This window comes from Periplaneta americana, chromosome 13, assembly GCF_040183065.1.
Source record: "Periplaneta americana isolate PAMFEO1 chromosome 13, P.americana_PAMFEO1_priV1, whole genome shotgun sequence".
In the NCBI taxonomy this organism is placed as follows: Eukaryota; Metazoa; Arthropoda; class Insecta; order Blattodea; family Blattidae; genus Periplaneta; species Periplaneta americana.
Window position 1 is genome coordinate 71,417,525 of NC_091129.1, and position 16,522 is coordinate 71,434,046.

General features: G+C 35.3%; 1 protein-coding gene across 1 annotated transcript; it reads right to left on the reverse strand.

The window, feature by feature from the left end:
* Nucleotides 1-6,490: 6,490 nt before the first annotated feature.
* On the reverse strand, nucleotides 6,491-14,051 carry ND-B16.6 (NADH dehydrogenase (ubiquinone) B16.6 subunit). Its single transcript, XM_069843413.1, has 3 exons — nucleotides 13,895-14,051; nucleotides 13,644-13,794; nucleotides 6,491-6,829 (listed from the first exon to the last, which is right to left on the reverse strand). Exons 1-3 carry the CDS (start codon nucleotides 13,986-13,988, stop codon nucleotides 6,622-6,624), a joined length of 453 nt encoding a protein of 150 aa, XP_069699514.1. The 5' UTR covers nucleotides 13,989-14,051; the 3' UTR covers nucleotides 6,491-6,621.
* Nucleotides 14,052-16,522: the final 2,471 nt, after the last annotated feature.

Consider the following 16,522-nt stretch of genomic DNA (forward strand, 5'->3'; position numbering starts at 1 on the left):
TCAGCAACATATCATTATTTCTAAAAACCTTTTCACTATTTTACATAGTTTTATAACATCATGTGATGGATACAGAAGAGAACCTTTCACATCTTTTTCTATAATCAACATACTTCTGTCTGTATTTTGGTTAGCAAACAAAACTTCCAAACACTGCAAGCATTTTAACTTTTTAGATGCCTGGCGAACTAAACTCCCTGCTATGTACTCAACTACATTACCAGCATACATACTGAGTGAATCATAATCATGTTTAAGATAGTCATGATCCAGTTCAAGTGCATTTACTGCAAATCTATTTTCAACGGTCTTCTGAACAGAAGTGTTGACATCGGCGACAGGGATAAGGACCTCACAGTCAGAAATATCACAGTTTGCATTTTCAGATGGCTGCACACGTGCAATCAAATATTTCCTATATGCTGCCTTGAACTGAAGTGCATTTGGATTATTTCTGTGTCCACCTCTAGAGCATAGAGAAGAAAAAAATAATTCCAAATGATCCTGATTTAACCTACATATCAATAAATATTTCAAAATCCAATCTTCATTCCAAATATATGTCTCAGCCAACTCTTAAATGGCCATAAGATCTGTTATGAGCCCATGAATTGGCATTTTCCGACTTGACTTACAAACAAGTGTTCCATCGGAAAACTTCAAGTTTTGCAAATAAGTAACACAATTCTTAATCTGATTACAAACAGTCACATTGTTTCTTCTAGAAATAGGCGATTTTGTGCCTTTACCCATTGGGTGACAAAAATTCAAGATATCAAATCTATTTTAATAAACTTAACTGTAGCCTCACATCCTTCAAATTCCTTAAGTCTTATTCCATTACAAAAAGACATAGCACAATCCACCGATCTACTAAATGTCTGAGCAGAGAGAGCAACTTTCATTTTTTGGGTTTCATAGGAATATGTTGCTTTCTTAGTTTATTCGCTGCATGTAAACCCTCTCTTTCCTGTACAGTAACTAAATTACTAAAATATTCCCACTTAATCTTATTATTGTATTGTACCATCAATAAGAACCTTATTTTCTGCCATCAAATTACATGTTAATTTTAACATATGTGCAGCATCAAATTTGGAATAAACTTTTATCTCCTTGAAAGATAGGTGACGGAACCAGCACTGTGGACTACCATCAGACAATGTTACACCTAATTTCTCCATAACAGATTTATTTGTTGCCGTTCCATCACAGACTACTGCTACTATACTGACTCCTCTGTCATGCAATTTTCTAAGATACTGCTCTAATAAATTTGCTTTCATAGAAGCAGATGTGCCATTTACTAGGCAATAGCCAACAGGTATTTTCCAACTACGATTTAAGGCAGTAACCATAAAAACCAGAGCTTCCCTGGCTAAGGCACAATTATCATTTTCAATGCAAACCTGTCCAAAATCCACATATCCGTAAATTTGATCCCCATCCCATACAAGATCTTTCTTTATGGCCATCTCATCGAACATCACTGATGCAAGGATAGGCTCTGTACTTGCCTGTACCTCCTGTCTAATTTTTGCAAAACTTTCCTCAGTAAAACCTGGATTACCATCCAGAACTGATGCCCAACGATGACGAGTTCTTGTATGAGGAAGTTTAATGTACTTCCTGAGGTACTGATATGCTCGTGAAGAATAAAAATGAAGTGTTAAAGCAAATTTTCTTACCTCCTCTGTGTAATGCTGACTAAGACCCTTGACCTGAAGTTCTATCAGCTCCTTCAGGACTCCTGTAAAACACTTATCTAGTACTTGAGATCCAGACTCATACAGCCTTTTATTTAGTCCAGAACTATTTCCTGGTAATTAATTATCTTTCTCTCCTTCCTTTTAATGTTCTGTTGAAGACACTTTACCATTTTCTTCAATTTGACATTTTCTTCTAAAGCATTAGCATACTTTTTTTTTTTTCATTTTACGAGGGCTAGAGACACAGTATGCATAATTGTTTATTATGATGTTGAGATCTGCGCTTTCTGAAATATAAAAAACAGAATATTTTCCTTAAGTGAAAAACAATATACTGTAATATCTAATAATTTTGATTACTATTAATTCTGTTTAATCTCATAGCTGTTTCTCCAGAAAAGCTACACCAAGGACGAGACAATTTTCTTTTGTTTGACCGACTTCGTGAGACTTATATAGTGATAAGTACTTGGTATGTATATAGTGATTAACATGTGGTTTAGTTTGCAGCAACAGATGCTTTGAATATAAAAATTGCTTTATTTGCATATTCTAATACATGGTAAATCCTTATAATAGCATTACCAAATCAAGGTGAATAGGAAGGATTTCCACCAAAAACACTATGGGATAGTGCAGCAGTCATCAAAACACTGCACGCTCGGGCTAGAGTCTCTTACCCGCGGACAAGACAAAGCCCTAGCGTGCAATCGTTGCTGCTGGCGGGTATGCTGTCTCTCTATCCCTTGTGCATGACAGAGAATAGTTTCTTACCCTCCACTCGACCCATTTCAGCGAGTGCTGATGACCACTGGGATAGTGTGAAAAAGGGGAAGTTTGGGTGGGTTTGTGTCACTCCTATACAATTGTGAGTAATTATATGCAAGGCATACCAAAAGTCTAAACTAACCTATCACTGAAAACTCGTCTTTTCTGTGATCAGTATGGTAATGCACAGAAATGAGATATGCTGCATTTCCCTCCACCTACTGATTCCACCTCAACAGAGCAATCCCTCCTGCCCACACCTCTCTGTCACACCCCACATTCACAGCAAATTTCCATTTTTATATCTGTGCCAAATTGTTGTCGGCACCCAATTTTTCTTTTGTTTAGAGTACATATGGCTCGATAGAAACCACGTGCATAAATACATTTGTTCCTTAATGTGGTAACTTAGCAAATGGTACCCGATTTGATCCCGATTCCCATTTGAAATTAGTTTGTTGCCTACCGCAACTAGATTGAATTCATTGGGTTCAAGTGTCATCATCCCTGAAGCTTCTTACTTTGCTGTCACAAGTGATAGGCAATTTTATGCTCTCATGGAAGAGAATGATCTACCTCAATGTAGAGGTGAAATGTACATGCTATGTCCCCCAGATGTTATTTTTTCAGCCTCCTTGGAATCACATTAGCAGCTTTATTTTTTGGAAAATCCCAGGAAGCGACGAAACTGTGTCACCGACAGCTAGTTGGACCACACAGGTTACCTGTATGGTACAGACTGTACCAGAAGAATTATTGGGTGTACAGCTTACCAGCTCCGGTACGTATGACTAGAAGTTGTCGTAACTCAAACACAACACGACCGTCAACTTCTACATTTATTATCCAAGGGACAAGTATTATTAATGTATCTGCAAACTGTCATTTTTATTCTAACCAGTTTAAACTGTTTCTCCATGTTTTTGGAAATCTGTATCCAGTATATGAGCCTAACGATGTTATTGTTCCTGACATAACTTCTGAAATAGTTAATCCAAATCTAAATCTGAACAACACGTCATTATTTTAAAGAATATGTTTTCGAATATTAAAGATTTTAATAATGATTTGTAATTCCTCTGTGATTACAAGAGAAAATCAAAAGTGTAAAATCTAAAGTAGAAGAATCCCCCACACAAGAAAGTGCAAACTCCTGGCTAATTGCTTTAACCATAATAGGAGTTATATTGTGTCCTGCTTGTATGCTACAGACATACCGACAATGTCCATGTCTTCATGGTCTCCAGTTATATCAGCTCACCCGCAAACAACAGGACACAGCAGAACCTTTACGAGAAGGCCAGAACGAGATTGAGCTTGGCCCAGTGCAAGAAACCAAAACTCCCATCCCTACTGCGAGGAAAGCAGATACACCAACCGATGTCTGCGCTGGCCCAGCTTCAACCAACACAGTCTTCGCCGGACCTAGATTCACCTCCAGGTCCTAGATACTACTCTTTGTTATGCAATATGCACCTTTTCCCTTCAATGAAGAAAATTTGTCTTGAAGAAGATTATTCTTTACTGATCATTTTTGTGAATGACATGAATATTCTTGTATGTAATATGTAAGTGCTAAGTCTCAGATGATGCCACACACATGCCATAACACGCTACAGATCAGAGATTCAGAATGTTAAATCAGCATATCACTTTGCAGGCAAAAAAAATTCATAAATACTATCAAGTTAAATGACAGACACCCCGCAAAGTTATAAATAAAAAATATCCAGGAACTCAGTTCATATTACATTATGCCTCGTTACGTAAATGGATTATTCATTTAATGCAGGGGTCGTCAGCACAGAGCACCCTGGGGCTAGCATCTCTTACCCACTGAGAACACAGTGCACCATGGTGCACTCGTAGCTGCTAGCGGGTATGCTCTCTACCTCTTCCTGCTGCACGCTGGTGCACGTGGGATGGCACTGCTTATCATTTGGACATTTCAGCAAGTGGTGACAACCACTGATTTAATGCATAGATATATCAGACTTATTAAATAGCAACAATATATCAACTTATTAAATAGCAACAATATATCAGATTTATTAAATAGCAGTAGCCCTACTGCCATTATATCAGTGCCAGAAATTATATTAATTACGATCTATTGCTTATAAAAGTCAAAATCTTTGGTACTTCGCCCCCCCCCCCCCCCCGCAAAAGCTTTTCTTATAATTTGTAATGTGAACGATACAACACTAGCTTACAAGACAAAGACGATCCAAATCCTCAATAAGAATGAGTGATGGCCTCTAGAATGGATTAAAATCCTGCAAGCCTGAATGATTCTGAAGGCCACTGGTGAGGGAACTACACCCTGTAAGCCTAACAGAAAAAGGTCTACAAAGACTTGTGGGATAGTCATACTTCACAGGATCCGACATGTCTTGCCATTCATTTGATTAAGAGTAGAAGCATGTGCTGATTATGGCACTGTCTTTTAAAAAGAAGAGGGCATTGTTGTGCCCAAGGATTATGATAAGCATCATAACTTGGTTATGACCATAAGCAATATATTTTCACTTTATTTGGAAGTAATGAAATCGTACTTATTAAAACATTCAGTTTAATCATTGGAGATATGCTTTGTTTGACACGCGACAGTGCTTACTTCCTGTTGCTACAGATTACTGTACAGGTTAGCGAAGTCAGCAAGAAGCAAAGTCCAGTTCTTGAACAAAGACAGGAAATGTGTATGCTTGCATTTTAGCACAAAGCCATTCTTACGCAACAGCTGACATATAACGCAAAATACACAGATTTTGCAGTAATCATTAACAAACAGCGTCTCCCACGAGACTTCTAATTGGTGATCATTTTGAATTCAGATTTTCTATTGGTTCAATCAAAAACAGAGATTCAATCTTTGAATATTGTGAGAGTTCCTTAAGTCTATATTGTTCCAAGTGACAACAGGAAACGTTGATCCAAAATAATGGTTAAGAATCGGAAGTGTGGTATTTGGTCAGAGCAATGCCGTCTTTTTAGAAGATTCATGGGCAAAATAGCGTCTCTCTGTTACGTCACAAGGGCCCAGTTCGAGAACTTATAAAATGGACATGAAACGTCCAAATCACGGTCATTGGTTCATTAGTCATTGGTCAACACAGTGGTCGTGCAACAGCGGTCTTAACTTCCAGACATCCAGAAAGAAGGCAGAAAATGGCATCATCTCTGAATAGCACCAGGGTTCACCCTGCAGTCAACTGTAAGTAAAATCAACAGTTCAATTCTTGTACTTTACATTTCACTATTCAATTCTCATACTTTAAAATTAACAGCAATTTTAATACTTCATAAATAATCGTTCAATTTCAATACTCTATATTTCGATGGCCCAGAACCAGATTGTTCCAAGTCCATTTTACTATTTATTAATTTTTTTCCATGAGAGCTATTTTAAGCTCCTGACATGTAAAGCTTCATGAAACAATTTGGAATAGCTTCACAGCAACCTTATGGAGAGTCATATATGCAGACAAGAACACAGATTTCTTTCTTATAAGAAGTTGGATTTAGAACAGTCCGGTTCTCATCCATCGATTTACCTGTTCTAATTTGATATTTTGTTAATAAACTTAGTAATAGTGAATACTTAAACTTGTGATTATTTCGAAAGCCTGAGATCACATTCTAAATAGGAATCCCTCCTATCCATAAGCCAGTACAGTATATAAATCATGTCAAGAGAGTTAGGAAGTACAATGCAGTGTCTAATTCGTTTGTGTGGTCTTGATAAATGCGTTACTATACCAAAAAGGACACAACAAAATATTTTGGTTTTCGTAAGTGGGATATAACTCGCGATTTTCTCAAAGATATGTCATCCGCCCTTGTCGTGGGCTGGGGCACGACACATATATGAACCTCACATGTGATGCCAACAAGGTACCACTCATGAGGCAACTAAGCCAGGAGATAATGGGTAGTGTGGCCAGTTCCTTTCCCCTTCCATTGCATACATCACTAACTAGCTATATATTACACTAATCAGGCTTCAGATGACATGTTGATATAACATTTAATTTTATTTTAATTAGCAAACATCTATTCATACATCAATGACTCACATGTTACCCTTATTGCAAGCAAATGCTAAAGTCACTATCTATATACTTCAGAAATGACAGTAATCACTTTAACACCAAAGCTTGATGTCTATTCTTCGCTTAAGCTCACTCTCTGGACCCTGAGCGTAAAATTCTTCTATGATGGGTGCAACTAAGGTGTCAGGTGGAAGAGTTTTGTAGACTGGCTCTCCGTACCATGTGCCAACCTCCCAGCCTGGTACATTGGCCATCAACTTTGCTTCTTCATCACGATTGCGACGCAACTGCTTCAGAAACCTGTAACGAGAATTATTGTATATCACAGAACAATCTCAACAGTCACTGTTGCTCTGCAGCATGCCATGGATATGTATAGTAATCATTAAGATATTGTATCTTTGGCGACAATAAAGCAGCACTATTAGTTTTATTTATTTATTTAATCTGACATGATTAAGGCCATAAGGCCTTCTCTTCCATCCTACCAGATAGCACATATAAATACTGAAAAGAAATACAGAAGCTGATGAAATAATAAAAATTAAATTAAAGCCCTATAGAGGATCAACAGGGTCAAAAGAACACTACAGAACTCTCATCGAGCTAATACAATGAAAAAAGAAAGAAAACAGAGATAGCAATGATGATAATGATAACTGATAATAATAATAATAATAAATACATTACATATTAAGTGTCAATTTTACAACAGCATAGTTACATTATTTACTATATGTTGTGGGTTAAGCCGAAGTTGCACAACCTGACAGGTGTTCAACAAGCCATTCCATGAACTAGAATGTGATTTTTTAATTTAAATTTGAATTTTGATATTGTCCGACAGTCTGACATGGTCAGGGAGAGAATTCCAGAGGTGTGGAATCGATATGCTGAAAGATGAGTAGAAGGATGTTCTGTGCAGAGGAATAGAGAGAAGGTACACGTTCCGGGTTCGAGGTAGTGAAAGGTAAACAAAACGAGATGCTAGGTAAGAGGAAAGTTTTGAGTAAGAACAAAAATAATATAAGGATTGGACAAAAATATTATGCAATTGATGAAGACATCACTAAGAATCATGTCCACTCACTTATATACAGACAGGGAAATTTAGACAAAACCTATTTTTTTCTTTGATACATATAGGCTTAGGGTTTTCATGGATATAGATATAGATATAGATATATATATATATATATATATATATATATATATATATAGGTCTAAATAAAGGAGTTCTATAGTGTCTAAAATGCCTATTTCAGCGTTAGTGCCTATTTTTAAATTTCATTTTTTATTTATTTCTTGTAACTATTTTTAAGCTTTTATTATAAATTTTTTGAGTCATTTTTTGTAACTACCTACTGTTTTTCTTAATATCCTTTACTGCTTACATGCCAAGACTGATAAAAACCCCTTCCTGACACAATAAGGAAGTTTGTGCAAGCCACCCTTTTACTCAATCCTAAAATTCCAACTTTCACCAAAATAGCAACTTCACATCTCCTTCTGAACTAAAAACCAGTTCGTCCTTTGACATCTAAGTGGTAGTGCATAATGTCGAAAATTAAATAATCTAACGCAATTTGTTAGTGGCTAAATGAATTCCCTCATTACTCGAAAGATAACAGGATTTTTTTCCAAGTCTGCAACAAGTAAATAAGTAAAACGCATGTTCAAATTTGGCATTTTAAAATGTGTTCTGTTACTTGCAAATTACTGAAATATTAGTTTTTTTTTTTTAGTTGGTTATTTTATAATCATCTTCAAATTTATACAGATGGAGCTCTAAATCCTAATAATAGGACATCGGCAGCAGGGTATTATATTCCAAAATATCAAGAAAGTTATTTCATACCACGTTCATCCTCCTCCATTCTTGACACTGAATCGATAGCTATTGATGCTGCTTTTCAGTGTGTTACTCAAATTTCTGACAAAATCTATTTGCATACTTACCGACTCCAAGGGGGTTATATTTAATATAATTAAAGATGTACCAAACCTATAAGCACATAGAATTATTCCAATTCAGAAACAACTAAGTAAACTAAAAAAACTCCAAAAGGAAATAACATTTCAATGGATATCTAGTCACTGTGGTATACTAGAAACGAGAAAGTTGATAATATTGCAAAACAGGCAACACATTTGCAACCAAGACCTCTTCAAGTGATATTTCTATCCAGTGCTTTTGCTTCAGTAAAGTCCCATTTTATAAATCTATGAATCAACAATTGGCTCTCTTCTGACAAAGGAAAAATTTTACAGTCTGTACAAAAGAAACCAAATGACCTGGAAATGTACAAAAACTTGCCCAGACATGTTCAAACATTGTCACACAATTGTACCTACACCGATTTCACATTTCTGATAATCCTACTTGTCTGTTGTGTAATAATCATGATGAAGATCTGGAACACATTCTTCTATACTGTCCATCCATAAACCACAAAAGAAGTAAATTAAAATCATCAGTACCAGTTGCAGAAGACAGAGCCCTGCAGTATATATTGACTACACCCCAACTCTGGCTACTAGCAACAGTCATCTATAATAAACACGGATCAAAATACCCCTCATTTCTCGTGAAAAACAAGTGAATAGACTACAGTGGACTTTATGTTGTCAGCAAACAGCTGGATACATTAAGAAGATTGATTGATTTAACGATACTATATCAACCACTCTGTTATTTAGCGCTGATGTGATGGGTGATAGCAAAATAGTATTTGGTGAGATGAGGTCGAGGATTCGTCATAGATTATCTGACATTCGCCTTATGGTTGGGGAAAACCTCGGAAAAAAACCCAATCAGGTAATCAGCCCAAGTGGAAATCGAACTCACACCCGAGTGCAACTCTGGTTCGGCACGCAAGCACCTCAGCTGACTGAGCTATGTCATTGGCTCGAAATACTTGTTAAGATTTCTAAAACAAAATAAAATTTCACAAACATTTAGACGTACAGCATTTTAAACATTTTCTTTCAGATATTGGAGTGCAAGAGGTCAAATGACTTTGTCAAACGCCTGGCATTAGAAAACAACAACATTTTCTTTCACATGTCTAGTAAAAAAGAAGAGGCCACCTTAGAGGATGATGCACTTTGAGTATCTGTAGTCAAGAAAATTGTGAATGACTGTAATGTTCATAATGCAATTATGTTTATCAAATCCCATTTTACATTAATTGCAAACTTGATTCCTGGTGTTGAAAGTAATAGGAAATCCCTCAATGAATAACTTCAGCTACTGAATACAGTAAAACAGAAGCTTTCTGAAGCACCTGGAAGAACTGCTAGAGAAAAAATTAAAAATAAGTTGGACATAATGCTGAGGAAAAACAACGGACTTAAGATTTTATTTAATGCCACTTTTAAGGAAAAAAAAAAATAACGAAACTGAAATTGAATTGCCAGTTCGTCTTGTTCCAAATCTAATATATTGTCTAGTTTCTTCAGTGATGTATAGAAAATGCTCTTTTTCTCCTTATGAATTTACTCTGAGTGACAAATGCTATAACTTCCCGATGGATAATTTAGAAAATGTTCTTATCATCTACTGTGAAGCAAATTATGGAAATGTGATTGATGAATGAAAAACAATGTAACTTAAAGATTTCATTTCGTGTATGCATCTGTAGGTACTCATACAAAATATGAAATATGGTCCAAATTTCTTTTTAATTATGAAATTGTGGATTACATATATGTGGTAACATATATTAGTGTCATTCTTTAGCAAATAATTACTGCCTATTTTATATTTTATACACCTTGCCTATTTTAGGTGCCTAAAACGCCACTTTTTAGAGCCCAAGTTCCACTGTCTATTTATATGGTAAAAAGAACATGATGGTAATAGAGAAATAAGTATGCACATAAGACATTGCTAAAGTGGTCTCTGACCACTTTTTCGGAGGGTCAGTACCTACAATCCCTATCTTCCTAGCAATCAACAAATCTTAACCAACATCACATGCACAAAATTGACCAAATATTATTTATCAGCTTTCGGTAAGCAGACTACTATATCAGTATTCTCATGAAAGAAAAATCTACTACTACAGTCATGTCGCTGTTATTTCCGCATGATTCCTCCTCTTTGCTTACACCTTAGAAAGTGAAGACTCTATAAATTCTAGGTTGATATTATCATTCACCAGTTTTGTTCTTTCGTTGCCAAGCTACCAGATGAGAAATCTATTTGCCGCACCGTTAAACATTATCATGTCATAGCTCCTATGATAAGAAATAGACTCTCATAGGAGCTATGACATGATAATGTTTAACAGTGCAGCAAATAGCGTCCTTGTGAGCTTTCTTTTAATGCCAACGAAAGAACCAAAATGGCAGGCGACTATCATTTATTGAGCTTAGGTAGTGCACAAGCACTATCTTAAGCATACTCATCAAAATCACATTCATTTCAATTTCATTCGTTTGTGTTGTTTTTGAGCTTTTCTGTATCATGTATTTTGCAGTTACTATTCATTTTGTCATTATTGTTTAATTATATTTGTCTCTAATTTTAATAATTATTTGTATGCACTGTTTTTGTAATTCCTTGTTCACTGTAAGTCTTGTGCTAACATTTATTCTTGTGCTGAACTGTTATTGGCCCCAGGTTGTTGTACAGCACAATAAATATTTGTAAATGAATAAATAATAATAATAATAATAATATTATTATTATTAATGACGCACAATATTCACTAGATAAAAAGCAGCTGAGAAGAAATTTATTTCATTCCATTGTCAGAAACTTTCACATAGGGTGATGTGTTTTGACAGCTGTAGCTCTTTGAACTGGTATAGTCTTTTACAGAATGCAGTAATTATGATCAATGTTACTGTTATATGTGTTTGTATATTGAGTATACAAACTGACAATTTAACTTACATAAAGCTGTTTGAAGTTAAATGAAAATTTCCAAACTGCTGTTACAGACAATTTTAGCTCGTATCATCTAATATTTAGCAGTACTAGGCTATCTAGCCCTGGGTATGGGTAGCTTTACTATAATAACGAAATAAAAATTTATATTTCTTGCATTAGAACTGGTTATATATTTATCTTGAGTAAAGACAAAGTATCGTGCTAGCCACATAATCAGAAAGTTCTGATACTTGTGAATGTGAAATGTTGGTTAAGAATCTGAACATGCTTGTTCGGTAACAGTAAACCTAAATGGTTTCTGAAGTAATTATAATGAAAATATTTATATTACTTTAACACATAGCTGTCCAATTGTAACTCATACGAGGTAATCCCTGGTGTAAGCAACCCACAGCGCATATTCTTTAAGGTCGTTTTTCCTATTTTAGCAGAGCATGCTTGACGTGCAATATCTCCTGGTTCTATAGACGTTTGGACGCCCATGCTTTAGGCCTAATATGTAAAAATGTTTTATTTTACAACATTTTCAATTGTAAAGGTTAATGCCGTATCAAAACTGCCTAGCTATTTCTTGATTAAAAAAAAAAAGTGGCACAATAATATGTACCGTAACGAGAATAGAATTTTTCTCTATAAGCAAATACTGGGATGCCAAAATCCTTTCCTTGACTATCATTTCACTGCTACAAGCAGAGGCCTTTGTGAAAGGAAACTGTAAATAACTGAAAAAAATTAACTTCACTGAGATTATATGGAGTCCGCACTTCACTTAGTGACATGCCTGTTCATTTTATATTTCAATCTGCTGTATCAATACTACATTGCAGCATTTAAGATGTTTCTGATTAATTCATTGACATCTTTCAGAATGGATGTAGGCCTATCACACAATTCTTTGTCCAATCCAATAGAAATCACGTTACTGTAAAATGGAGTGACTTCATATGTTTTGTAAGTTCATGTTTCGGAACCGAAACATCAACCTACAAATTAATGTATAAAGTCCCCCCAGCGTGTCTAGTCTCCCCGTTTTATATGCTGGGAGACTTCATACGTTTTGTAGGTTGATGTTTCGTTTCGAAACATCAACCTACAAAACATATCAAGTCACCCCATTTTACGGTACTGTAGACTGAATTTGCATTGTTAAAACCTGTAATTATTTATTATACTTTACAAAGGTACTGAAATAGCTAATTATTCTGCATAATATCACTAAACATTTAATATATTTTTTTGTTAATTCACTTTTGGTTATTAAAAGAGTTAAAAATATGAGAAGGATAAGAATTAATGTATTACCGGAATAGGCCTACACAGATTTTCTGAAATTTGTCTTTGATCGGGTCAAAAACCCTGATAAAACTGATATTTAACCTTTGCGGTGAATTTCAGAGTGCCTAATTAGTCAAATTCACTCCCCTCACCTCCACACTTGGGGCCCCCTGGGATCTTTTAAGATGCGAAAGGTGTGTGGTATGCAAAAAACAACAGGAAGCTACCACATTTACCTTTCCCAAGAACTGTAAACATGGCATGATGAGTTTTTCCACGGTAAAAGATTCCGGACGTATATGAGGAGACAAAGAGGAAGGCAGAAATAGGAAAGACTGGAGAATACTGCGTTTGCAGTGAAAGACCTGCCCTTGGGCAGAACACTATGAATGAATGGTGTACCAAGTAAGAAATGATTACAGTCTCACTATAACGAAAAGGGGTTAAATACATGCGAACAAATGAATATGAATTATAAGTTAAATTGCGAGAGTGCAAACAAATGCAATTTCATGCAGAGACGAGAATGGAATCATGCAAAATAATACGTGGTGGGGCTTTGCTATTTCCACTGACTTTTGTGATTTATGCTAGTCGTTGTGTATTATCATGGTTGAGACTTCATAATCTTGCATTACTCCGGTATACGGAAAATACGATGAAATCATTACGGTGTACCTATTGCAGACAGCATAACCACTTCTTTGGCAGTTGCACTGTAACGGTAATACATAATAGTTTTGGGGACTCTTATTTTTAAATCGGCAGGTTTTACTACATTTAATCATAAGGACTGTAATCTGAACAGACCTAACCTTAAGTTAGTGGTAACTGCTCAAAATGCAAATATGAAAGAGAATAAAATTGGGATAACAAAAACTGTGTGCACCAATTCTATTTTTAAATAAAATATTTATACTCATTTCCTAAGTTACATACTCTCTGTCTCTCTCTGCTGTGAGAAGAGGTTTTAATGCGAGTTTTGCACTTCTCATTTCAATTTCATCCCGTTTAACTTTCTTCCACGTCAAGAAATAAATATAGCCAGCAATTGCTGTCATGCCGAGATACCCTAAAATTATTGTAGAACCTGGAATATAAAGAAAAAGGACGTATCATCAATTCAGATTATTACAAGTATTATACTATGAAAATTAATACAATGATGCACAATACACTAATATTTTTACCACTGAAAAACTTCTTGGCTGGAATTCTAGCATAATTTATTGGTTTATAACCTCCTTCAGGTGGCATATCCTGCAGTTTAGCAGAAGACGCCATCTTTCACTCGCTTTCCCCATCCAACTAATCCCTTCTACAGTTCGATCACGTGAGATTCGACCTTCTTCTATGCTCACAGCCTGTTCTACACGATCAAATATTTTCATTGCCACATTGATCTGATGTGATCAGTTTGATGTCACATTAGCACAGTCTAATAGATACAGTCACGCAACTCATACGTGTAAAATATGCCAACATTTGACAGTTGGCGCGACAGTAGCCCTCTAGCGGCAGGCAAGTTAAAAGTGTGCACACGACATATGATAACACATCAGAAAACGGGTTTTGCGTAATTTATTTTATATGTTTATGTTCTTATTAATTCTACTTTAGAATCCTGGAAGAATTTCACGAGCAGTTAATCTACAAGTTTCAGAAGCTGGGAATAAGCGTAATTCTTTCTGCTCCTTACAACTGAATCATGGCCCTGATCACGTATCATGGTTTGAAATAATATAATTGTTCGTGCGTGGTCGGTTAATTGTATTCATTCCTAAATATATTTATGCATCATTGGAACTTTGTATTTCCTGTGAGAAGAATAAAAATTAGTAGCTTCGAAATTGTAGGGCATATCTCGTAGGGTACATCGCGTGGTGAACTCCTCTCCCTATTTCCCGAGAAATTAACTATTTTCCATACCGCAAATTGGAGTAAACTCGGCCGCTGAGGTAAACTTGAAAATAAAAAAGGGGAAGATTTAAACCTTAATATGACAGACATTGATTTATGAAGTTCATTACTTTTCATTTCTTAAGAACCGGTATTTCCTTTATTATTTCGAGTCACAAATAGTGCTGATGTTACTGTTTAAATTTTTATGGCAAGTTTACCGCATTTTACATTAGGTACATTTCCAGTTTTCACACATAATGCCTAATTTTAACTTATTCTACCTATATAATACGTAATTTACATGCACTTACTGTTAATATGACGTAGGTGAGAACAAATAAATGAACACACAATTTTGTTGAACATTTTGTAACTTCAATTAACTCAGAAAATGTAGGCCTAATTTTATTTTCAGAGCAGAAGTGGTGTAAGTAAAAAATGGGTAATGACGGGTTAAAGTAAACATTCTGTAAAATACAGCGCAAAGTGGCAGTTGATATTGAATGTATTTAAACTGTTAATAGTCAGTGACTAGCACGAAGGATATATTAATCGCTACTTTGCACTGTATTTTACAGAATTTGTACTTTAAACCTCATTACCTTATTTTGACTTACACCACTTCTGCACTGAACGGCTCAAATAATCACTGGGAATGTAAAATCAACACCAATAACAGTCATGCAAATTATTACAGAAAAATTGCTTTTTATATTAAATTTAAAAAGGCTCTTTTATTTCTTGAGAACTTAATACGTCTGCCACATGAATCTACACCAACACATCAGAAATTTATCGACACAGTCTGGATTTATTCAAGAAGTGAATATTTTGCAAAAGGATTACTATATTCCATGAATTCTTGCAAAATTAACACCATGATACCTACTTGAATGCTATATAACATTCTTGAAAAATATAAAGAAAAAACAAAAATTATGGAATTACTTGCATTAAAAACTGTAGATATATTATCTAAAATCGGAATGGTTACACATTAACACATATAACCTCTGCAAAAAAATAATATACTGTAACAGGTATTTACTTTGTTTTTATTTAAACAGTCCTTCCTGACATACAAATAGGTAACTGATAAGTTATAAATGTTTTATAGAACACAATACGTAGGCTACCTACAACTAGGATTATTGGTTATGACTGAGTTATGATTTTCTCTTGGTCTTTAGGGAATCTGAAGAACGACAAATTCGGAGATTTAAACTTGTAGTTACTGCAATTTTCGTCATTGCACACATTGCCTTTATTCCGACGCATGATTAAAACGTTATTATAACATCTCGCATCCCTTTAAAGCATGTGCTGGCTGTATCAACCCCCGCCGTCTGGATTGTAATATACTGCCTGCTCTATGGTACAATTTAACATGGGAAACGCCGTATAGCAATGTTTCTAGAATTTGCCGCTAGAGCGCGACTGTGACTGCACCATACCGCATCATTTCTAGTTTGCAGGTGTTAAAGTGTTGAGGCGATTGTTAGTGATTGTATGATTAATTATTACATCTGACTAAGCTAAATACTCGTTTAAGTCAGTAATGATAAAAATATTGATTGTCTGTGCTCTAATTTGTGTATATAAAGTTTGTGCAAAGTCATAAATTATTGCGAAACGTGATATTAATTTTCGACATGAATTAGGTGCTGTGTTCATGTTTAAAATGGTGAATTGTTGTGTTCCCCTTTGTAAATCTAGACAAGGAAGTTCACATTCAAAAGGAATAAAATATCATGAAATTCCCTCAGCAAAAGAACTTAGAGAAAAGTGGCTAGCGTCTATATCCAGACAAGATGCCTGTAAAGGTAGCAGGTGGGTTCCAACCGATTACTCATTCATTCATTCATTCATTCATTCATTCATTCATTCATTCATTCATTCATTCATTCATTTATTTT

Excerpts from the sequence above, each read along its gene's own strand:
- ND-B16.6 (XM_069843413.1), bottom strand. The coding sequence starts at position 13,988 with ATGGCGTCTTCTGCTAAACTGCAGGATATGCCACCTGAAGGAGGTTAT. Across the intron at positions 13,795-13,894 it reads AGCCAAGAAGTTTTTCAGTG|GTTCTACAATAATTTTAGGG; the intron begins GTAAAAATATTA and ends TTTATATTCCAG. Across the intron at positions 6,830-13,643 it reads ACAGCAGAGAGAGACAGAGA|GTTTCTGAAGCAGTTGCGTC; the intron begins GTATGTAACTTA and ends TTCTCGTTACAG.